This window comes from Tiliqua scincoides, chromosome 5 (genome assembly GCF_035046505.1).
Source record: "Tiliqua scincoides isolate rTilSci1 chromosome 5, rTilSci1.hap2, whole genome shotgun sequence".
Taxonomy (NCBI): Eukaryota; Metazoa; Chordata; class Lepidosauria; order Squamata; family Scincidae; genus Tiliqua; species Tiliqua scincoides.
Genome location: NC_089825.1, coordinates 54,701,175 through 54,726,312, shown reverse-complemented (window position 1 = coordinate 54,726,312; position 25,138 = coordinate 54,701,175). Strand labels below are relative to the sequence as shown.

Genomic DNA, 25,138 nt, shown 5'->3' with positions numbered 1-25,138 from the left:
TGGACTGGACATCAGTATGCAAGGACATATATGATCTTGGTCTGTCAAGGACTGGACATCAGTATGCAAGAACATATATGACCTTGGTCTGCTTGTGCTCCTGCCTGCGGAGGTGCAGTTGTGTTCCAAATTCCTTTTGCATTTGTGTTTCCAGGGTGAAGAATGAAAGAACCTGCAAGATAAGCCTCTTGTCCACAAATAAATTTGTGGCATCAGCATGCTAGTTTGTAAGAGATGATCTCGCAGCGGCCTTAAGCATGGTCCATTGGGCATTTTGAGATGCAGATGCATTTGAATCTCAGTTTCCTGTATTTTTATGTTTGCTTCCCACATGAAAAGGTCTGGAGGGCATTCTGCTTGAAGGTGCCTGTGGGCCCAATCCTATCCAAATTTCCAGTGCTGATGTACTTGTGTCAGCGGGTTGTGTGCTGCATGTTGCAGTGGAGGGGCAGTCACTTGGGACTCCTCAAGGTATTGGAACTTGTGTTCCCTTACCATGGGACTGCTGGCTACACCACAGGTGGAAAGTTGGATAGGATGGGGCCCTCAATGGACTTATGCTATAGCTGGTTGGCAGCCCGATCCTATGCATGTCTGCTCAGAGTGAAGTTCCATTGTGTTCAATGAGACTTACTCCCAGGAAAGTATGGATAGGAATTGCATCCAGAGATCAGACACCTTGCAGCTTGGGGTGTGTGTGTGTGTGAATCTTTTTTTTTTTTTTAGTAGCTTGGGGGTGGGGGGACTGTCCCCTTTAAAACCCAAACCCTCATTCAGACTGCACTTTGGGATTGCACAGAAAATGGGGACTTGCAAGCTAGAGCCTGGGAAGCCTTGGCTGCTCAGCAGGGTCTAGCAGAGGGGGGTAAAGGGGGTAATTTGTACCTGGGCCCAGGGTCAGAAAGGGGACCCAGGAGCCAAAGGAGGAGGCTCAGAAAGTTCCTGGGCTCTTACATTTTCCAATCTCACCCAGACCCACTGCCTGCCAGTGGCGTAACTGGAGGGCAGGCAGAGCACTCAGCCTGGCAGGGAGGTGGTCGAGCGGCCCCTCCCTTCGGAGCCACCATATGGCTCCGTTTTGCCCCCCTCCAATGGCTCCGAAGGGAGAGGCCGCTCGCCCGCCTCCCTGCCAGGCTGAGTGCTCCGGCCCCTCCAGCTACACCACCGCTACCCGCATGGGATGCACATGGCACCGACTATTGCCAGAAGCCACATACGCCAGGCTGAGGAATGCATAGAAACAGTGTCACATCTGTTCACATCTGGCCTGCTGCAGGAGCTCTTTGGTTTGTGGATCTGCTGACCATGAAGGAGTGGATGAGTGCTCAGGGACACAGCTGTGGGGCTACAGCTGCTGCAGAAGTGCTGCCGCCCCACTGTGCTTCACTGCCTCCCTCTTTGGGAAGGGGCCCCAAAGAAACTTGTTTCCCCCCCCCATAGAATGCCTCTTGGGGGCCCTGCTGCTCAGCTCATCAGATGGGGCGAGAGCAGGGAGGGGCCGCCTGGCCTGCAGCGGTCACGAGCTGCACAGAGGCAGGCCGGAAACGAAAGCTGCGCTCGGTTTCGCTTTCGCAGGGAGGGCTCTGCCTGCCCGGGTGCCAGCGGCTACAGGCAGGAGGCGCCGCCAGCGCGCGCCCGGTGGGGGGGAATCCTCGCTTTGGAACGGAGCTGCTCGTTTCCCCGAAATGACGTCACGGGGCGGGGCGGGCTCGGAGGGGAGCTGGCGCGCCTGCCTGCCCAGGTGCAGCAGCCCGCGTGCAGTCGGGCTGGTGCGGGGCTGTGTTTACTTATAGCAGCTGAGCAGCGCTGCCCGCCTTCGCTGGGTGCTGCCAGCGGCAGAGCGCGAGAAGCGGCTCCAGCGGCAGAGGGCCAGGTAGGCGCCCCGATAGCTGATCAAAGCTGGGGGCTGCGGGTAGGAAGCAATTCTGGGGTGGGCGTGCATGCAATGCAAGGACTTGTTTGCTTGCATCGTCCAGGGCTGGGGAGGGTCTGCTCCTTCCCACCGCCTTCGGGCTTCAACCCTGCAGCACTTACTAGAGAGCCACTGCTGGAGAAGACCCCTGGGACTTGCTTCCAAACCCTTGCTTGTAGGGGTTGCAAGCCATAGCATACTAACCAGGAGACCCCGCCCCAGTTGGGTCTCACTACTGAGGAACAGCCCAATCCTATGCATGTCTACTCAGAAGTAAGTCCCATTAGAATCAGTGGGGCTTACTCCCAGGAAAGTGGGCTGGATTGTGCTGGGAGACTGTGATCCTATGCACAGTAGGTTTGGACTTCCACTAGACTTTCCCCACTGGACTCTGAGATGCTGACTTTGGAGCAAAGATGCATAGAACCATGTCAGGGGACACAGGACAACTAGTCTTTCCTGAGCTTGCTGGCTTGTGCACACTTACCTAGGAGTATGCCCCATTGGACTCAGTGGGGTTACATTTGTAGAGAATTGCATAAATATAAATGCAGCATAGTTATGTGTTGGAGAAAGAGGAGAGCTCTGTTGAACCCCCCACACTTGCAAACGTGGAAGAAATTGGTTCAGTCGGGATTGCATTGTTAAAAACATAAGAGCCCCACTGATCTAGTCCAGCTTCCTGTATCTCACAGTGGCCCACCAGATGCCTCAGGGAGCTCACAAGACAACAGGAGACCTGCATCTTGGTGCCCTCCCTTGCATTTGGCATAACCTATGTCTAAAATCAGGAGGTTGCACATACCTGTCATGGCTTGTAACCCATGATGGACTTTTCCTTCAGAAATTAGCCCTGTATCTGTGCTGGCTGGCTCACTTGGTGGGACTGAGCACAACTCTTGCTTTGGCAAGTATGAGGCCTCTGGTTGTCCATTTGGGCAACACTGAAAGTCTATTAAGAAATGAAATGTGGAAAAACCGCTGAAGTACTTTTTGTAGTATGAGGCGGGATGTCTTGAAAGCAACAAAGTCCTGTGGCGTATTAAAAACCAATAAACGTATCATGGTGTATGCTTTTGTGACTAGAGCCTGTTTTTGTCACCTAAGTGGGTGACAATATACCCTTGAAAATAGCATCTGGCTTCAGTGGGTATTTTACCAGAACTCTGAGGGCAAAGATCCCAGGAAACTGTGTCACTGTTTTGTTCATTGTCAGACTAATCACTGAGGAAACTGTGACAAGTCACAGCTCCCTCTGTTCTTCATTTCTTCCACTTCTTTTGCTTCCCTGATCCCTTCTTCCTAAGATCTTCAAACATGGGACACACCTATGCTGTCCCCTTTCTTGTCTTCATCCCTCCTAGGGTTGTCAACTTTTTAAACTATACCCTGCTCTTGTGCCATTAATAGCTGCTTGGAAGTTCAATCCTATCCAACTTTCCAGCACCAGTGCAACTGCAGTGCAGCCCCGGGAACAATAAGGGAACAAATGTTTCCAAACCTTAAGGAGTCCTCTGTGACTGCACCCCCAACACAGGAAGCAGTGCTTCCCCCATAAGCACAGCTGCACTGGCACTGGAAAATTGGATAGGATTGGGTTGTGAGATGCAGGCTCTTCAGATAAAAATTGTCACACTTGTGCCATTCCAAGCTTAATTGATTTCTCTTACCAGGCTGTTTTAAGGCACAAAAGCAGGCCATTTTTCTCCCCTGATTAGTTGGCAACTCTACTCCCTTCCTGTGAAAGTTGAAACAAAGATAGATATCCCCTTCAGGACTTCTCGACATTGTGAAACATTTAACCAGTCTAGAAATAATAAAGTCCCTTTGGCGATATTCAGGGCTGCAATCCTATGGAGTAGGATTGAACACAATTGGACTTCTGATTAAATATGCATAGGATTGTGCTGTAAATTTGCCTTCCTTGCACTCACTGTCATTTGCTGAAACTTTTGAAAAACTCTTAAAAAATGGGAAGTATATTTTTTCCAGCAAAAGTTTCAGAAGCTCCTGTGTAAGGCTTTTGGATGGCCTCTTTTTAAGTGTTTCTGATTAAAATTGGAAATGTTACTTTTTTCTAGTAGAGTGAAACTGAATTTGTTAATTGCATTGTCTTTATGTAGCCTCAGTATGAAACCATACTTGAAACAGTATCCCTCTTAAAATATTTCCCAAAGAGTTGACTCTGTCTTGCACCAACTTTGCTGAGCTTTTAATGATTTTATTAGCAAATACGGTATCAACCAGCCTTTTTGTATGATTTGTTCAGTCTTTTTGTATGATTGCAAACTGGATCATCTGAGCTTGTTGCAAATAAATAAGGAATCAAAAATGCTCAGTGCTGGAAAATAGTAAGTGAAACCAGACAGCCTTGGTAACCATCCACTAGTTTCCCTATGGGTTGAATATTATCTAGATCCTGGCATGGAGGCCAAAATTGTACAGTTTTGTTCCTACTTATTGTGTAGGAGCAAACTGTTCTTATCTAAAGCAAGGGCGCTCTTAAAAAAAAAGAAGCTTTGCTGTTGTTTTGTTTGCTTCAGTTTGGAGCCTGATCACCGTGTCCAGAGACCTTCTGTCACACTGACCTTCTCAGCAGTAAATTTGAGTTCACAATCTTCTGCTTTGAATTCAAGTGTCACATGACATGAATTGTACTGTTTCCTTATGCTCCAATTTCCTTTATATGCATTTTTCACAGTTGACATGTAAAACTATATTTAAAAAAATCTCTAATTGCAAGAAAATGAAGATTGCGTCCGTGAGTGGGACTCATCTTCACAGGCTTGATAGCCCATCTTTAGCAGTGGCTTATATCAGATAGTGGAGGAGGAACTGCCTTAAAAAATGTTAGTGAGTTAATGTTCTCACAATCCCATTGCTGCCTCCTTTTCTCATATTATCTTGAAGGGGGATTACTTGTACCTTGGTTATTCCGTGTTTCTAAACACTAATGTGCTCCATGGTAGCCCAGATTCTTTGTGAAAACATTGTGTTAGTGAGTACAGAATTCATCATACTGGGAATCTTTGCTGTTTTTGAAATGTGTGGAAAATGTGTAGTGAAGAACTCTGAAGACAGAAATGGGGTTGAACAGGATTTTCTATAGTTTGTGCGCACTGCATATTTATAGGGCAAGACAGAAAACTAACCGAAGTAGAAAAAATGATATAAGATGTGGAATTATATAGGATAGAGCCAAAGAGCTACTTTAGATGTGCCCAAGAAAAACTGTGGAGTTTTTGATCCCCCCACCCTCTCTATTTAAAACAGGTCCCCTGTGCTTTATCATAACCTTTTTGTGATAAACTACTCTCTCCAAAGTAGTTTGCCACATGGCATGGAGGACAATGGATTGAGCAACACAAACTGAAGATTTCCTTAGTGTATCATACTAGTGGTGCTGTTCTTTTGATCTTGGCCTTGCAAATGTACATTTCCATGAAGTACACAATTCTGATCTCCTTTGCGCAAAATTTGCATTGCCTGGAGTTCTGCTGCTGTTTTGTTTCTTTAGAGGACAGGGTGTAAACAGTACTGGATGTTGTGCTCCTAGTTGGCTTGTACAGAATCCAGGCAAAGCAACCTGTTTGGTCAGCCAGTTAAAGAAACACATGAACATTTAGATCTGTCATTGGGATCTGGGCTCATTTGATGGCATTTTAAAATGTGAACCCTTTAAAAGTCAAATTAGCAGCTTATGTAGGGGGGCTATATTTGGGACAAACGCTTTCCCGCACAAATAGGAAAGCCTTTCAGTGAAGCAAGGAGAGGAACCAAATCATGAGGGGCCACATCTTTGTGTGGGCTTGGTTAGACTATTAAATATTGTCCAAACTGAACTCATATGACTTAATGGGAGTGAATGAGAAGTTGCTTGCAGGATCAGAGCTTTGAAATGTATCTCATTTTACTTGAAGCATCCAATGGAAAACAATGTATCTCATAAGTTTAATTTTAATATAATCCAAAATAAATTGATAGCAGATTCTCTTTCTAGACTTTGTGTTGAATGGAAGAGCAATATAAGTGTTTCCTTGTTCAATAATATTTTGAAATGTGAATAAAAAAAGATAGGCAACTCATTCTAGCCCTTGACCATATGGCTGCCTTCTGGGGAGTGTGGGCTGTTTTGTTTTTTAATTAAATATGTTGCTTGATATGTTAATATTTGTGAAACCTCTGAAACAGTTGAGCAATATGGCTGAGTACATATTGTTGTATAGACTTTGACTCAGACATAAGGATAACAAAGCTGATTAAGATGTCTAGAAAGGGCACTTGGTAAATCTATCACATGACTTCATCTCTTCAGAATATATAGGGCATCTCAAGAAAATGTGGATAGTGCCAAATTTATTATGCTATAATGCAAATGTATACTGTATATGGTGTACACAGAAGCAGTTGCTTGACTTAGGCTGCAGTCCTAACCACACTTTACTGAGAGTAAGCCCCATTGAACAAATAGGACTTACTTCTGAGTAGACCTGGTTAGGATTGTGCCCTTAGTTTCAGCACAATCCTTTGCATGTCTACTCAGAAATAAACCCCATTGTATTCAGTGAGACTTACTCTCAGGAAAGTGTGTATAGGACTATTGTTGCCTTAGGCTGCAATCCTATCCACACTTACTGCGAGTAAGCCCCATTTAGTATAATGGTCATTCTGAGTAGGCATGCTTAGGATTGGACTGTTAAATTGTTGGTCCAGTTCATTACCTAATTGCTTTTTCTGAGTCAGCCCAGATTATATCCAAGATGATCCAGTGATTCCGTTAGTCCTTAAATGGCTTTTGCTGCTGTTATAGTATAATTTCTTGTGAATTAGCAGGAAATGTGATTTGGGGCAGAGGTAGCTGTTGAACTTGTAACTCAGTATTTCTCTCTCTCTCTCTCTCTCTCTCTCTCTCTCTCTCAAATCAGAATGGATCCTTTCAGTTATGCAGAATTTATGAAAGCACAGGGAAATCAAGACTTCAAAAATGGAAGCTATTCTCTGGCCATCAGAAAATATGATGAAGCAATAGGTGCATTGGTTTATTTATGCCAAATGGGAAGGTAAGCTTTTTGTTTTAGAGAACTGTGAACCTCTAATTGCTACAGGTTTTTGCAATTTAGAGAATTGGTAACCTCTCAATCTTTTTTCTACTAAGGTAACTGTGGTTGGATTCCAGTGACTTCTTTATTTGTGTGATGGTAGCAGTTGCCAAGCAATTGGATGGCAGTGTGATTTTTTTCTGCCCGTAGTTGTAGCAAGGTTTACAGAAGTAGTGTGAAAATGGGGTTTGGTGTTTAGAGTAGACTCTGTTCCAGCTAAGACATGCACCAGAAGATACATGGAACTGCATCCTTGGTGAACTCTTCATTTTAAAGAAGGAAGTTGCATATCAAAGGAGCAATTTTGTAACATATCTAGGTTTTATAAGTTAGATATTTAAGCTTAGAAGTTCTGCACGCAACAAAAGTCGTTGAAGCCTGTTGTCTCCTTGAACCACTCTCTCATCTCCAAGAGTGAAGTTTATCTCCTCCCTCTTTCATAAAAGTAATGGATTTGGATTCATTGGGGTCTGGGCAGTTTGAAACACAGGCTGGAGTTCTATTTGGGTGGTTGCCCCTTGGAACCTGCCATATGACATATATGCCTGCTGTTCTCAAAATCCTCCCCAAGGTACATTGGAGTGTTTATTGACATAACAACCACAACCACTGGTATTTGTATACCGCCTTTCTTGGTCATTGGATTACTCCTTTGACTTTAATCCAAACACTGACTAACAACTCCTTCTCTCTCAAGGGCAACTGGAATAGCTCAGCTCAGCTTATCAGTCGTTTCTCAAGGTGTCACTGTTCATGGAAGGTTCCTGTGATTTCAAACTGGCAACCTTCAGATGTTATCTTTTGGTTTAACAGCTGCTCTACCCTCTAGACCAGACCTCCTGCCTAGACTTAAAGCATTTGGGGCATATGATGAGGATGTAACACTCCATATGTGATGTTTCTGCTTTGTCTTTGTTTCTTCACTTGACCAAGGCCTTAGCTATGAGCATGTTGTCAAGGAATTTGCTGGTTAGTTCAAATCAATATGGAGAATTCAGACCCCCCCACCACTTGGCCCTTAGTTGCCATGTCACTTTGCTACAGTGGCAATAGAAGCTCTGTTTGGAAGAATCTCCCTGTCAGTCAAAACACATTGTCTCATTGGTTCTTCCCTCCCCTCCTGTCAATAGAGAACACCCCCTGTTTCTGTCTAGACCTTGTGTGCAATTTTTACCCCATCTTAATTTCCGCTTGACTCCTTCTTTTCTCAACTCTGTGCTTCCCTTTCCTCACATTCCTGGTTTTTATCCCATTTCCTACTTTAGTACACTTATTTTAACCACCTGTTGACCATGTCATTGTCTGTTGACCATGTAGTATACAGACCCTTCTCATAAACACTGTGATGTTTTTCAGAACCCCCTCTCTTATTAAGCCCCTTTCTCAAGCCTTGGTCCTCTTGGTCTGCCCTTCTTTAGAGTTCCTTTTCCTCAGTCCATTCCTTACTCCGTAACTTCCTTGCCTGTGGACATATTTCCCTTAGTGTTTCTATGGACCAGTTCAGTTGATACTTGAAGCCCTGTACAAGTAAAGACATGAATGTGCTGCAGTCATGCACATCCTGTCTCCTTGCGCCTTGCTGAGGTAGCAGAATTGCTTGAGGGGGTTAAAAATCAGCCATTCCTTTTGAAGTAGTACTTGTGGTACATGTAGAGGGATGGTTTGGATACCATCCCAACCAGGAGAGCAGGAGGTGTGATCTGAAGATTAAAGCTGTGTCTTGCCCAAAGAAGCTAAGTGGGAGTAACTCTGGCTGTGATTTGGATGGGAGACCTTTATAGTTGCTATGCTGTTGTCAGAGAACAGAGCCATGAGGAGTTGATCACTGGGCAGTGAGAGGACAAGGAGTCAACTGGGATAAGCTGCCACGAGGTCGGTGGAGGTCAGCTGCCAAGAACAAATATCACCTGGCTGATTCGTGGCTGCTCCTGCTGAAGCTTGGAGGGCATATCTGGCAAAAGAATGATGACCACACAGGAAGGAAAACGTCTGGAAGTGATTAATTGTAAAAACTCCTTTTGTAAAAATGGGGTTTGGTGATAGCCTGCCTATGTGAACTGCCTTGGGTCTGTAAGCCTCTCATTCATTGTGAGAGTCAGTGAGAAAGGCAATATAGAAATACTGTATAGGTGTGTCCCCTTATCTGCAGGGGTTCTGCTCTGGAACCCCCCCGTGGATAGCTGAAACTATGGATATAGGTAAATGCCCATCCCCGTGGTCCCAGGAGGCCACCTCCCTCCTGGAGGCAATCTCCAGAGCAGCCTTTGAGCTCAGTAGAGGCTGAGGACATCCATCCCCAGCCTCTGCCGAACTTAGACTGAGCTCTAAAGCTAAAAATATGCAACTTACAGTTTCACAGAGATACCAGAAGTGCATTTTTAATGCCTCATTGGTCAGAGGCTGGGGTCATATGTCCTCGGCTTCTCCTGAGCTCAAAGGCACCCCTTTAGGGGTGTGCACACTGGGGGGGCCAGATCTGATCTGCAGATAAGTGAATCTGCGGATACGGGATATGGGAACCCCGTATAATAATAATTACCCCCTCCCGCATGATTAAGCATTCTCACCCTGGTGTAAGGAGAAGGGCAAAGGTGATCACGGCACATACATGTTATTAATGAGATGGTTTTATACAGTATTGTACAAACTGGCCCTCTATCCAGTGTCCTCTCCCCAGTCCTCTTTGTGCCCTGAGTAAGGTTTTAAGCCCTGTCAAACAGAAAATTTACCTTCCCTTGCTGAAGGACTTAGCAATGACCACCACATGAACTCAAACAATTGATATCAGAGGCATGACTCCCACATGTCTAATGCAAAATAAATGTACTCTAGACATAATCTCTGTTATGTCTTCAGGGTGGATTGATGTATATGTATTTTCTCCCATTTACACTTGAGGAAGGCTGAACTGCTAGTATTTTCACGGAGTACTAGTAAGTTTTTTTGGAGTGGTATTACAGCTGTTGAAACGCATTCAGCACTTACTGCTTTGCATAGCAGCTATGGAATAAAGTAGCAGGCATAGAATCCTATAGGGGTCCTATGAGAAAAGAAAACACAGTCCTGAAACGTCAGTTAGTGTAAATAAGTATTTTGGACCCACTGCAAGAGAGCAGTTTTATGTTGTTGTTTCCCACAGAAAATACATAAATAACAGCTCTCTGAACACCCATGTACATGCATCAGGTAGTTATGGCCCAATTGGGTTTCACATCATTTACCTTTACTGTTATCAAAAGTGCTTACAACAGATGCCTTACCCAGTGTGTTGGCTGTGGGAAATATCCATGTGCCCATGGCAAATACAGTTGTCCCATAATTTCTGAAACAAATCCTATCCAATTTTTGGTCCCAATCCTATCCAACTTTCCATCACTGATGCAGCAGTCCCAATGGGGCATGCACTGCATCCTGTAGTGCGGTGTTTCTCAAACAGTGGGTTAGAACCCACTGTGTGGGTCATGAGCCAATTTCAGGTGGGTTCCCATTCATATCAATGTGTATTTTATTTTTAACAATTTAGACTTGTTGCTATTATGACATGCAACTGCATTTTGGGAAATGTTACAGTTCTGTACCTTGAACAGGCTTCAAAGTATATGCTTTTAAAAATGGTAGTAAATGGGGCTTACTCCCAGGTAAGTGTAGATAGGATTGTAACCTTTGGGATTTGGGGGGAATTTTTTTAACAGGTCCGAAACTGCTTGGGAGGGCTGGGAGGGTTCTTCATTTTAAATTTTTTTTAAACTTATTGTAAACTTTTAATTTACCTTCCTTACTTATGAGGGGTGTTTTCCTGCTTGATGATGTCACTTCCAGCCATTACCTCACTTCCTGTGGGTCCTGACAGATTGTCATTCTAAAAAGTGGGTCTCAGTGCTAAAAAGTTTGAGAACCACTGTTAGTGGAATAGCAGTCACAGAGACCTTCTTAAGGTAAGGCAGCATTTGCCCCCTTACTTCTAGGCTGCATTGCAGCTGCATTGGTGCTGGAAAGTTGGATAGGATTAGACCCTAATAATTCAGTGGTTACTCTGAAGTAAGTCCCGCTGTGTTCCATGGGGCTTTCTCCCAGAAAAGTATGCATAGAATTGCAACTGTATTCTCTCAAGTGAAAGGTAATGTATGTCATGTCTTCAAGTGCTTTCTGGCTATCTCTTTATATTGCATATCTTAAATAAACTAATAGTTGAAAGTAGTACTAGAAACCTCCCTTAAGAGTTTCCAGACTATTCAGCCATTTTTTAAACAGTGGAAAGCTATTGGAATTGTGGAAAAGGAATGTAAAATTAAAAATTCCTTTTCTTATACTCCTGTTTTTTCCCCCCCTGTGTAGTGGAAGGGAAAGAGTTATTATTTATGTACTTGGTTTCGTTAGTGGTGTTTACCATATTAAAGCTTTTTCTCTAAAAGCAACTACATTAAAATCTTCTTCTTTTAGTGAGTTTCGCCGAGACATGGCAGTTTTACTGTGCAATCGGTCAAATGCCTTTTACAACCTAAATAAATGGGAAGAAGCCTGGCAGTCAGCACAAGACAGCCTGCAGTTTGATGCAACTTACGTCAAGGTATGCTCTGAAAATATTGTAACCTGTTTTTGGATTTAAAAAAAAAATCATCAGTATTTAGAACTTTGAATAGCAAGTACTTTGAAGCTTTGTGTGGCTGTGTTGTTAAATAGAACATCTGAAGAAGACCAAGTTTGCACACATTTGACAGATTGTCCCTGTAATGTTCTGTTTGATGGAGAGAAGCAAGACTGATCTTTCTGCAACAGGAGAGACTTGGGGTTTGTGTTTGTTCACTGAGCTTTGCTTGTAGCGTTATCATAATAGGCAACTCCATGTTTTGGTGTATATATGGTGACCACTTAAAGAAATTTTCCTTAATGAAAATAAATTTTTACAGCACGATTGCCAATTGGAACAGTATTCTAAGACAGGGGTGTTGAATCTTTTTGGCAGGAGGGCCACATCATATCTCTGATACTGTGTTGGGGGCTGGGGAAAAATTAATTTACATTTAAAATTTGAATAAATTTACATAAATGAATATATTAGAGATGGAATATATAATTTTATGTATTTTATGACTTTTAAGTGTTGTTAGCCGCCTTGGGTGCCCTTTGGGGAGAAAGGTAGATTACAAATCCAATAAATAATATATGAATGAAGGTCTCATGATAGCTCAAGGCCTATAAAAGGCCTTCCGCAAAGCATGGCTGGCCTTTTCTTTGCTGCTACCACTGCTTCACAAATGTGAAACAGCAAGCAGTGGAGGGAGCCCTCAACCCACAGTTCACACGGCAGGTCGAACTTTGGGCCCTCATGCTGAGAGCGGTTGCATCAGACCAGCGAGGCTCCAGCAAGTCTCTGGTGGGCCAGAGGCTCACTGGAGACTGGGGGATCTCTGCGGGTTGGATTGGGAGTCCCTGAGGGCTGCAAATGGCCCCTAGGCCAGGGTTTGGGCACCCCTGTTCTAAGATGAGCTATAAAAATAAATGGCAGGGAATCTGGAAAAATTCCAGACATTTGAGTGTTCATGCTGTGTCTTGTTTTGAATTTTCCCTACTGTCCATAGGACCAATATCTTACAACTTCAGATATTCTTCCAACCATGAAAGCCAGGCTTCCCTCTAGCTAACCTCCAAGGATAAGTTCCTAGATGCTATTGATTATGTTACAAAAACAAATGCCGTGGGGAGAAAATAGTTCAGATTGTTGACATTTGATAGGCTGAGTTCATTAGCAAACATAGGTTTCATATCTTCTCCCTCCTACACACACTATCTTAAACAAAATGGTTTTCAGTGAAATCAGTTAACATACTTAATTGCCAGGCAAAAAGTGTAAAAAAATTTATTGACTTCTTAAGTGAAAGTCCCAGAGATACTTGCATGTATATTTTCAGAATAAATAGAGTTTGCTTGTGAGATTCCTTTTGGGATTTCATGAAAAAAGTTCATGGTAGAATGTGATATTCTCTGTCTTGAATAATATAAAATATCTGGTGAAAACTTATGGTGAATAAGAATTGTGTCCATATGAGCAAGTATGGAAACTATAAACTGATTGAGGGCACAATCCTAACAGAAGTAAGTCCTAGTTTGTTCAATGGGGCCTACTCTCAGGAAACTGTGGTTAGGATTGTAGCCTGAGAGCATAATCTTATGCATGTCTACTCAGAAGTAAGTCACATTACAGCATCTCTCTCCTGGCTTTTTAGCGAAGGCTCAAAGCATACCTGTTTTGTCTGCCATTTGGCTGCTAAGTGGATATTTGCCCTCTATGCCTCTGAAATACTTTTGTGACTTGACTGCCTCCCTGGACTTAGTTTAATTGTTAGTTTTGCTCTGTTTTGGTTACGTTCCACTATGTAGCTTGAAAATTTAATGTTTTTAAATGTCTTATTTAATGTTTCTACTTGTTGCTATACTTTGCACTTGATTATAAGCTTTGTTAGCTACCTTGGGGATTTGCTTTGGCATGGGAACAGCAAGATATAAATTTCTTAAATAAATAAAATAAGTTACAGTCAATGGGGCTTACTCCCAGGTAAGTGTAGATACTATTGCAGCCTGAGAATGGTGGTCTTTGTTTTTCCTGCTGGCTCTTCATATGCCATAAATTAGCTACATGCTATGCAGGGGTACAGGAGAATGTTGCTTGGTGACATTCCGATCTGTGATGGATTGCATATGCAACAGTCCATCTCTGATCCCTGTTTCTTCCCTAAGCCTCTGCAGCTGAGGGGAGCTGTGCTCCACTCATATCCAGAGACTTTTCTGAGCCCTGCAAAGGCCACATGCATTTGCATGTGGCCTCTGTGAGGCTCAGAATGGCTGAAAAGGCCAAAAAAATCACAACTTCCAGTTTCCTAGGGGGAACTGGAAGTGATTTTTTATTTTTTTGCCTTATATGGCATTCTGAGGCCTTAGAATTTCATATACGATGAAGAAAGTCATGTCTGGTTTCCCTGAGGAAACTGAAAGTTGTTATTTTTTGGCCATTCTGAGCCTTGCAGAGGCTGTTCGTGGACACTCATGGCTTCTGCAGGGCTCATAAAAACCTCCAGAGGCAAGGGAGCACAGCTCCGCTGAGCTCTGGAGGCTTTGAAAAGGTGGAATTGTTTAACGACAGTGTCACTTAACAACAGTGGTGCGGGAATGTATCCCCATCATTAAGCAACTCACACCTGTATATAATGGACTAGCAACTCTGTGGACATTTTTGTAAGGTTGTCTTTTTGTTTTGGAGATTGAAATGTCCTAATGTATACACATATTATTTTATGAACTGTTAGTATTTAAACAAAAGTGTTTAACATTTTTAAGCACCCTGCCATTTAAGTTTACTTACAGCACAATCTTCAGTCGTCTTTTAAGGAAGACATTCATCCGTTTGTTCTATTTGTACCCCACATTTCTTCCTGGAAGGTGGCCATTGTATAATTACTGTTAAATTATTTGAATGTGCCAATTTGTTCATATGATGAAATAATGACTTTCTGTCCTTTCCCCCTCCCCTTCTTTTTAGGGCTACTACAGAGCAGGCTACTCTCTGATTAAATTGTCAAGAACTCTAGATGCAGCTAGAACTTTTCAACAGGGGCTGCAGCTTCTTTATCCATCTCGAATTCCAGAATCCCCAGCACTGATTTCTGACTTTTTAGTTGGTATCTTTTCAACTGTGAACAGTAAGTGACGTCGGAGATTGCATTTCCATGAGGTTGTTGCGCTAAGGAAAGCTTTGGGAGTTAACCGTAGGTGCAGAAGGGTTTTCTAAAACAACTATTATACTGTAGCTTTTGCTAAATGGATTTGTGGTCCTAGTTTGTGATAAAACCTGTCTGCTGCCATTTTTTAAAAAGAAAGAAAAAACACAGTTGGCCTCATCCATCAAGAGTACCTGCATAGAAGTGAGCAAATTTCTCACATGATGATGAGATCAGGTTCATGTGTATCTGCATCATGAGGTGTTCTTAGCCCTGTAATCGGTAATGGAAGCCCCCTCCCCCACTAGCATGGTGTGGTTGTTTGAGGAGAGCATTTCTACCTGCTTTTCATGTGGTAGGAAAGAGCACTTCTAGCAACAATTTCTGACTTGGCTCGTTATTGCACGTGGCTTCACTTGGCTTGGGACCACTTTGTTTGGTTCATTATGCGCTCTTAGAGTCCATGCAGTTTCTATGGGGATTGCTGTTTAGTCCACACTGAAATGGTTACTATATTAGTATCCAGGCAGAAATTTTGCAGGGGCAGCAGCTTATCCTGCACCAGCAAACGTTGCTGTCCATGTGAACAAATGGCAAAGCAAGAGCTTTCTTGGCCCCCGGGCTGCAGGAAAGATTGCCGCTTTTCAACAGGTTGCTGGCATCTTTACGTGCTTTCAGTTGCGTTGAATATTCTTGTCTGCCTGTGCAAAACCAGAAGACGGAGAATGTTGTCTCCTTTGCCTCTATAGTTTGGGAAAGACATTTCCACCATCACGAAAACAAAAACATCAGGGTGCTTTGGGTTAAGTTTGCAAATGTTTGTGAGCCATGCTCTGCACCCATTCCTGTTATCTGGCTCAACTTTAAGTGGGCAGCCTTATTGCTCAGTGTTCCCTTCTGTCTCTCCGCTTAGACATACCATCTAAGTTTGTTTCTTCTTGAATATAACCAAAAGTTATATAATGACTGTGTCTCATGTCACTAAGTTCCACAGATCAGTTGACAAAATAAATGGTTATGGAGTCCCTTCCCTTTGTAGGCATGCTATTAATACAGACTGTTTAGATCTGAAAGATGTTTAGCTTAACAGTTTTGAAAGAATTGGACTGCAATCCTATGCACCCTTACCTGGGAGTAGGCCCCATTGAACACAGTGGAACTGACCTCTGAGTAGACATGCCTAGGTGTGGGTTGTTGGAGTCTTGTCTCTGTGCAGTTCCTTCAGTTGCTGACACAACTTCTGGGTGAGGTGTGAGCAGTTAGTGTCAACCAGGACAACTTTCTGAGGCCAACAGTGTCTCTAGAGTGCCATGAAAATTCTGTGAGGAGCACAGCTGGATGGATGCTCTGGGACTACACATCTAATGCATGGCATTGATGGCATGTTCTCTTAGCAGTTCATTTGTGGCACATCATGGCTTCTTTTAACATTGACCCAGGGCCTCTGAGAGGAATTTTATCAGGGGGTACAAAGTTTCTTTTGGGCCCCTTTACAAAGAGGGAGGGGTGAAACAGAGATGGGGATGGTGGTGATAGGCAAGCAGAACAGAGGCAGGGAGGGGCGAAACAGGGTAGGGTAAAGAAAGCTGGAAAAGTCTTTGGAGCCCAGGTATACCAACCCATGTGGCATTGGTAGTGTCCCCAGCATCCTGTGCAGGCAACAAATCTGAGTAGATAGGAAAACATAAGATCCCAGGAAATTTCTGGGCCCCCTTCTTTGGCTCCTGGGCCCTCCTTTGGACCCTGGACCTGGGTGCAAATTACCCCCTTTAACTCCCCCCCCAGGCCCTGACTGGATCAACAAAGCTTTCAGCATCCCACATCCTCACAACAGTGTTCACTGTTCACAACAGTGTTCACAACAGTGTAGACACACAGTGTAGGGCACAGTTCTGGGGTATACCTGTGCTATTTCTTGTCCACCAGTGGAATCCAAAAGGGTATTTGCATTCCTAGGTCTGATATAGTCTTAGGAGAGTTTTGAGAACCTGCTGTAAGTTTACAGTACATGAAAAACTTACGCAGTCTTTCTCACACGGGCAGGTCATCTCCCCTTCTTCCAACCTGGGTCTTGCTTTATCTAAGCTATGTACTGAGATAATTTGTCCTTGGCACAGCTTTACGCTTATGTCTAGTGTCTCAACTTGTGTTGAGTTAATTTGCTGCTGAGGGTGGTTCTATGGTAGAGGAAGGGGGACATCCCAGCCCCATTGGGAATGCTACTCTCTCTACCAGGAGGCAGGACTCTAGAACTGGGGCCTTAGTTTCCAATTTCCCTTGCTTAATGGGACATAAGGGAAAATAGTAAGCACCTTTAAACTGATGGTAGCTTTTCTTCTTAACGGTTTAAATGACAGTTTATTCAAGCCTAAGTTTTCCTCCTCCATGTACCCTATTGCTGCCTGCCTGTCGCATTTAGAGAAGCATTCAGAGAATCCTTGAGGTGAAACTATGCTTTACAAAGAATGCATAGTAAGGAATGGTGGTTTTTCCTTTTTAAAATCACAGTCTGCATGGTCTACAAAAAAAGGCAAAACTTTGGTGGAGAGACCTTGGCACTTTGCCTCCATTCTGGTTCTACTCCTGATTGCGCAGTCTGTTTTTTTGTAGAAAGAGAACATCCATCGGTTATCAATGAAAGCTTGTTAAAACTCTGTATAAAATAGTGTGAAGGAGAGGTACGACTGTGATCAGAACTGCAACAAGAACAAAGTTCTAAAGCCCCCGTCTCCCTGCTAGTTCTATCTCATTTCACTGCCCCCGACCATTATTTAAACAAAAATAAAACCTACTATTCTGTTTTCTGAAAACAGCATTTGATAGCATCATAGAGAGTTGGAAGAGACCCTGGAGATAATTCTAGTCCACGCCCCTGCTCAGTTCAGCAACTGACAAGTCCAACCCCTGCTCAGTTCAGCAGCTAGTCAATCTCTGACAAGTGGCCGCCTGGCCTCTGCTTGAAAACCAGGGAGTGAGGGCCCACTACTGCACGGCGCAGACTCCTCCAGTGCTGGACAGCTCTTACAGTTTTGAAATTCTTCCTCTTATCTATCCTAAATCTACTTTCTTGTAGTTTCAACCCTTTGATTCTAAAAACTAGCTTTTACTGGACTATATTATCCCATTATAGATCTGCATCGGAAGCCCTGTGGCCCAACTACTGACAGAAATGCAGTGGGCAGGCACAGGCAACAGGACCCTTTTGGTAGTGGCCCCAAAGTTGTGGAACTCCATTCTTAGAGAGCAGTACAGCTCTCAACGCTTGCTGTTTTTATGAAGTTAAATAGGTTTTTATTTGGCAAGACCTTTCCTTCTCTGTAGTCATCTATTCTTGGTTTTGATGTTTTAGCTTATAGATGTTGCATTCATTATGTGGCGATGATTTTTAGTCTCAATTCTTTTGTGAGCCACTTTGATCTCTTGGAAAAGAAGTCTAAACTTTAAGTGAATACATTACACATTTGGGATTTCACCTTCTTTGTTTCACTGCTGTCAAATGAGGGAATCATTGAGTTGGCAGAGCAGACATTAATAACATTTAGATAACAATGCAAAACACCAACGTGTTCACTTCTTAAACCATTTCTTTTTTTCCCCCCTCCAAAGATGAAAGGGTTATCACGCCACAATTTTTGATCATCTGTAAGAATGTTGTGAGTGGGAATTTCAGCCCAGCAATTTGGCAGCAGGTCGTTGAAAAGCTGGCCAAGAAAGGCCTGTGGCAGGTAGGCTTCTTACATTTTAATGTATTGAGACCTTGGCATCCCAGCTCATCCTTGCTCACAGTAGAATAAAGAAAAATAAAGAAAATAATCAGAAAAAATTGTCACCAGTTCTGGACTCTTTGCTTAAAAGTTCAAAATCCTGTTATTATGAAACTCTGATTATCAGAGGGAGTGTGGGGAACTAATATGAACTGTAGGTGTGCTCTCTTAATTAGCACATATCTTTTGGTTATCATTCAGATTTTTTTTTTTGTTCACAAGGATGCTAACAGAGACAGACTCATGAGTCTCTGTGTGGGTGTTTGCGTAGAATGTGCAGTCTTTATAACCTAGAGAGTATAATAGTTTGCAGTTTATTTTGTGAATCCTTCAGTAATTACAGTCTTACAGACTGATGTAGCAAAGGAAGTCTGCATGGATCACCTGCCATTGCTGGTAAAGGGATGTGGTCATCGTGCATCTGTCCATATGTGGTGTGGTGGCAGTGCAACTGTGGGGCTGCTTCGCTCTTGTATGTCTTTGGGTCCAGTCCTTTCCAACTTTTCAGCATTGATACAGCTGTGCCAACAGCGGGTTCACTGCATCCTGTGGCAGGAGAACAGTTAAATGATTAATGTTTGTTCTGTGACTTTGGGGCTGCATTGCAGTTTCGTCAATGCTGAAAAGTTGGATGCGCCATGATGTTGTTGATCTGGGTTGGGGGATCTGGGTTGAACCTGCCTCCCTCACCCAATCAATGGTTAGTACTCTCAGAGAAGACAGTTTTTAATCATTTCATCTCACTGATATAGGAAGGTAGGGTGGGAATGTTCACAGGCAGGATTAAGGCCTTATAGTTTTCAAATGAATAGCAGCACTTCTTACTGAAATTAGCTTGATTTCCAAGTTAACAAAATGTTATGGAAATGAGTTCTTCTCTCCCCTCATCATCCCAGTGTCACTAGTGTATCATTATCTTTAAGAACATGGACTAAGTTTTGCAAGCATTGTGTAGCAAAACGATCTGCAAGAGAATGATTGTCTTTAATGAGTATGAAGTTGAACTTTTTAAATCTGCATATGCTGAATTTTTTTTTCAGTCTTGTCTATTGTTAGCTACTGAGAAAGATAGATTGCCCAGGAGTCTGCGAGTCACCAATTTATCTTTGAAAGATCTGTTTGAGGTGAGTTCAAACCTTCTGATAGAAATCCTTAACTTAAGCTGGGTGAGTAGCATTTGGAAAATACAATACATAAATAGATCTCAGATAGCCGGTATCTCTCTTTTACAAGAAGTTTTGCTCAATCTAGAGGGGCCAGTATACAGTATGCAAGGCTATTTTAAGAATTCTTCTATTAGCCACTCCCTGAAGCAAACACTTCATATTTCCCTGAATTGAAAGAAAAAAGTTGTGGAGTTTGGTGAGAGAACTGCCAATAGTATATCTGGATTATATCCTTGGTTTATAAAATTGTGTGGTAGGAGAAAGGGCTGTGGCTCAAGGGTAGAACACATGTCTTGCATGCAGAAGTTTTTGGGTTAAATCCTGATATATCCAGGTAGGGCTGGGAAAAAGTCCCTTGTCTGAAAACCTGTAGAGGCACTACCAAACATGAAAAACTGGTGAGGTACATCTAGTGTGAAGTTAGATGGATCAGTGATTTGACATGATATAAGGCAGTTTCCTCTGTGTGTGTGTGTGTGTGTGTGTGAGAGAGAGAGAGAGAGAGAGAGAGAGATAAACACACCAATTCTGTATCTCTTGTTTGTTTTCAACCAGAAATATGTTTTTTTTGGCCATTATGAAAGAATGGAAAGGGTACCCAAACTGGTGCAATGGCTGATCTCCATTGGGGCAAATATAAGGAGTGTTGGAGCCTATCCCCTTCATGCTGTCATCAAACTCTGTATCAAAGCAAGTAAGTGCCAAAAAAAGTTTTCTAAAAATGGACAATCTGAATGACATTACCTGTAATGTGGAGATTAATTTTACAGTGAATGCTATTTGTGAAGCACCCAAGGCAAAACAATCATGTAAGATTAGTGTGGTGAAGTTGACCTGTTCATGACCTATAGCAGGGGTGTCCAAACATTTTGGCAGGAGGGCCACATCATCTCTCTGACACACTGTGACACAGTGTGACACTGTGTCAGGGGCTGGGAGTGGCCCTTAGGCTGGGGTTTGGGCACCCCTGCCCTTTAGCATGAGTGGGTGACCTGCAGCCTGAGGTGCTGCACGTGGCACAGGCAGGTTTGTGGCATTTTGTCGCTTCTTGGCCTTTTGGCTAAAGATCAAGCAAAACATTCTCTATTCTGGAAGAGCTGAAGGGCTCATAGTCTAACTTCAGACACTGCTGTCAGCTAAATTAATTAGAAAGGCTGCATTTCTAAATTAATTAGAAAGACTAGTGGATAGAACTAATTTCAAATTATGGCAAGTTTGAGTAGGCATTGTGGAGTGCCACACAGCCATATTCTGGTCTTGACTTGTAGCACAGTTGCCAGACGTTTGGGTGCTGCTGCCCTACAAGGCCTTTTTGTAAAGCTAAGTTAAAAAATGTATTTTTTCCACATTTGATCTACCGCTGTTCCTCCATGGGGTTCAGGGCAAAATACATTGCTGTTTGATGTTTTTTTCACTTTTAAATAGCTCTGTGATAGGTTAGATTCGAGATAGTAACTGCGTCCCACTAAGCTTCAACCATTTCACCATGATGGTTGCAATGTGCGTCGATGTGATGTAAACTACATTACAATTAACACTCACCCAGCCTAGGACATAATTTGTTTTTTAATTAATGGCATATATACCTCTGCCTTTTTAAATAATTTAGAGGGAAACCACCTTTTCAGATGGTTGCTCGATCATAAACCTGAGCTGAAGGATCTTATCAACCAGCAAAATGAGGATGGCTCTACAGTTCTCCACATTGTGGCATCTCACACATACTCATACTCTTTGAAAAGTGAGTTCAACAAAAATGTGTGTTCGTCTTCACTGTGTTTTTTTTCTGTGGCATACTATTGTTTTTTTCTGTTTGTAACCTGTTCTGTCAACTAATAATGAAAAATGAATTGGAATAATATAAGAGATCCCTGCCCACTTCAAGTCACAGAAATGTTGCTAGATTAAAAAACTCACTCCTTGGTGAGAAACTGGCTTCTGGAAAGATAAGAGTTATAAAGCCAGAAAGCTATCACAAAGAATAGTTCCTTTACAAATCAGAATCCCCTAGCAAAGGTCCATTCTTAGCTGATGACTGTGCTGCAGATATAATGTCCTTTCTCCCAAAGTGGGGACACACACAAAGATTTAGAGTACAATCCTAAATTGCTCTTAAGCTGGCACAAGTCCTTTCCATCGGCTTCTGGGTGTCGCAAATGTGCCATAAAGCATGTTTGTGCCACTGTGGAAGTTGGGGAGGCTGGTGCAAGGACACGCATTGGCCACTCTGCGCCAGATCAAGCCGTGGCAGAGGTAAGTTTGGACCAGTGGCGGGCTGGCAGTGCAGGGATTCAGGGAGGGCAAGGGAGGATATTCCTCCGGGGGGGGGGAGGAGTGCAGGGGGGAAGAAGGGGGCAGGTGGACCTGTGGGAGGGTTGAGCCTAGGAGGGGGTGGGACTGGCCTCCAGCACTTAGGCCAGATCATAATCCCTGTCCCGAGCAGCCCGGCCTTACACTAGGCTGCTTGGATCTGTGCCAGCAATTAAGCTGGTGCAGATCCAAGTAGCCCCATTGGGGTGGTTGGGGCATTACTTGGGATGAGGGGACAGAAATCCTCTTACTCTGAATTGCACGAGGTCCACCTCCAACCCTGCACTGGATACAGTGCAGGCTAGATTGGACTGCGTGTTATTTAAAACTATTGCAGGATAATGAAGCCCTTTTTGAACAGGGCACTGTTTATTGTTCTTTTAGTGTGCATAATCCCAGTGTGAATGAATTATTTGGATGGTGAATTACTTCAATGAGTTTGTAATTCTTGGCTGTCTTTTATTTTAATTATTTCAACTTAATTGTTTTTTATTATTTAATTTATTTAACTTTTAATCCTTCACCCCCTCCCCTTTGCTATTTCTTATTCAGGCCCCTTCCTTTGTGCCTTGGATGCTACTAGGAGCTTCATTTCCTCCCCCCCCGCCCCGCCCTGCGCTTATTGCCTTCTATCCTATCCCCCCCCCTACCTTTTTGCTATTTCTTAGGCTGGAGGAGGGCTGAGCTAAAGCAGGTTGTTTCATGACTGGCAGAAAGAGCCAGGGAAGAGATGAGGATAGGAGCATCAGCAAGCCACAAAGGAGGGAATACACATGTGCTACTTAAAGCAGCATCTACTTTGCTTGCTCTGCATTCTGGCCACACCTTCCCTTCTGCAGTGGCTGCTGCTGGGAGCTTCATTTCCTCCTTCTTGGCTCCCCCTGCTGGCCAGGATGGCCATTACAGAAATCGTTTTTTATGCTGCTGGAGAAGGAGACAGGAGAAGCACCATTTGGAGGGAGGTAGATAAAAAGGCTCCTGATTCGACCCACGGGCCTTATGTTTGACACCCCTGCTTTAAGCCTTTTTCTCTGGTTTGTGTTTGTTCACTGAGCACGGGTTGTTGGTTTCACACAAGTCAGCTGCGCTTAAAACAAGAGGTGACCGTACCACCAAATTTGCACAAAGTTTACTTTGTCACACGCACGTCTCCAACAATTGTTTTTAGTAGTCTTGTGGATTTTACTAACCCAGCACGGAGTCAAGCATCTCCGATGCATACTTTTTGGTAAATCTGAGATAGCACCCTTTTCATGTTTTTGTTTTGCCACCCACTTCTTATAGCCAGTCCCATACTACCCGGCACAGGTAAAGTGGCTGGATCTTAAAGTTTTGCAATGTAGAAAGAGGGAGAGCTATTTTAGTGGAGGTGGCCATGTAAAGAATTTTCACAGTGATCGCAGGAAAGTCCACGGGAAGGCAGGGGCAAGGAAGGGGCTAAGCAAGGCGGTTTTTTGCTTGTCTCTGCCTTTTGCTCACAGCACAGCTTACTGCAGGACAGTACACCATCTTATCTTGCATTCAGCATGTTTGCGTACTTGAAATAAAAGTTGCATATTACTTCTGTGACTGAATGCTTGTGCTTGTAATGGGTCAACCTTAATTCCAAACATACGTGCAAAACGTTTGTTACCTTTGAAATAACTTGTACTCTACTGCTTTTATAGAAGTAGGAGGAGAGGTATGCCTTCTGTTATTTCTGAGGCTTGCTTGCTTAGAAACCCAGGCTAGTGGCCTTGGAACTTTTAGGAATTTCTGGTTAACCCCTATCTGCCTTGTGATTGGCCAAAGGAAGGCGAGAAAGAAATGTAGTTTGGTGTTTAGTTTGCACACATTCATTCATTCATTCATTCATTCATTCATTCATTCATTTCCCGCCTTTCTTCCCAAAGGGACCCAAGGTGGCTTACAACAATAAATAAAAGAATTCAAAAAACATACAACTCAAATAAAAAATTGCAGATTGCAATAGACCATTTTCAGAATAGCTGGGTGTGAGGCAGTTTTCAGAAGTTTTTGTTTCCCACAGGTTCCCTCCCGAACCTGAACACTGCTGAACCCCAGCAGTGTCTTTTCTAGTGGCTGTCTGCTGGTGTTGCATCTTTTGAGATTGTGAGCCCTTTTGGGACAGGGAGCCATTAGTTATTTGATTTTTTTCTGTAAACCGCTCTGTGAACTTTTTGTTCACACAAAATATAAATACTGTTAATAATAATAACATGAAATACAGACTGTTGTGTTGCTCTAGTTTGAACCAAAACGGTATCATATTCTTATATCTATTTAGATCAAATAGATGATGTGATGATGCTTCTCAGTGCTGGGGTTGATCCAGGAATCCGTGATGCACAGTTGCGGTCTGCTGTGGATATATTGAAAAAGAACAAGAAATTCAGGGCTGTAGATGTGATCAATAAGCATATACCCAAATCTGTACCACACTCAGAGGAGTCACAAGGTACTTCATGGGACTGCCTGTTCTACTCAGTAATTGACCACATTTTTGTTTGTTTTTATATTTATTTATTTATTTATTTATCTATTTATTTATTTATTTAGCGTATGGCATATAATACATGGACTTATATATTAATTAGACTAGATCAAATGTCAATGTCCAGTTCGTCCAGCCATTCAAGGACAGAGTTACCTTCATTGAAAAAATGTTTGTTGAATGTTTGTTTTTATAGCATTATGCAGACATAAATTTTAGCATAATGTAGGAATTTGGCCATAATATTATTGTGATTTCTCCCCACCCAACCTCCTTGTATATGAATTTTGTCCATGTCTACCCTTGCCCATGACTTCTGGTTATGTTTTTACAGCCATTAACCATGGTTAATTCTAAACATGGTGTGCTACAGCCTAAAGCTTGAAAAGCTGTTCTAATGAAACTTGCATAAATATCAGTGAAGGGATGATTCCAGCATATATAGGAAAGAATGTTTGTGCAACTGCCTTGAGGCTTATGGCTGCTGGCATTGTCCATCTGTATGTAGGTACTATGTGAGTTGAGAATTGGGCTATATGATTACATTTGGGGGGAGAGGTGCAATTTTGTGATTTTCCTATGATTCCATTAGCATATTTTTACCCAGGACAGGATTTTTTTTGGGGGGGGGGGGGAGATAACACCTGGGGTTCTTGGAAACTTTGCAGAGAATCCCTGAAT

At 43.0% G+C, this 25,138-nt stretch overlaps 1 protein-coding gene across 2 annotated transcripts in view; it reads left to right on the top strand.

The window, feature by feature from the left end:
* The first annotated feature begins 1,778 nt into the window (after window positions 1–1,778).
* TRANK1 (tetratricopeptide repeat and ankyrin repeat containing 1) overlaps window positions 1,779–25,138 on the top strand; it is a 60,565-nt gene continuing 37,205 nt past the window's right edge. Inside the window, exons 1-9 of one of the 2 annotated variants that reach the window (XM_066628191.1) lie at window positions 1,779–1,873; window positions 6,838–6,972; window positions 11,452–11,578; window positions 14,546–14,705; window positions 18,330–18,448; window positions 19,528–19,611; window positions 20,209–20,347; window positions 21,263–21,394; window positions 24,251–24,421. In XM_066628191.1, coding sequence (XP_066484288.1) covers window positions 6,839–6,972; window positions 11,452–11,578; window positions 14,546–14,705; window positions 18,330–18,448; window positions 19,528–19,611; window positions 20,209–20,347; window positions 21,263–21,394; window positions 24,251–24,421 — 1,066 coding nt within the window. In that variant the 5' untranslated portion in view covers window positions 1,779–1,873; window position 6,838. Of the gene's footprint in view, window positions 1,874–6,837; window positions 6,973–11,451; window positions 11,579–14,545; window positions 14,706–18,329; window positions 18,449–19,527; window positions 19,612–20,208; window positions 20,348–21,262; window positions 21,395–24,250; window positions 24,422–25,138 lie in introns of those variants that run through there. The other variant, XM_066628192.1, reaches the window with a different exon arrangement.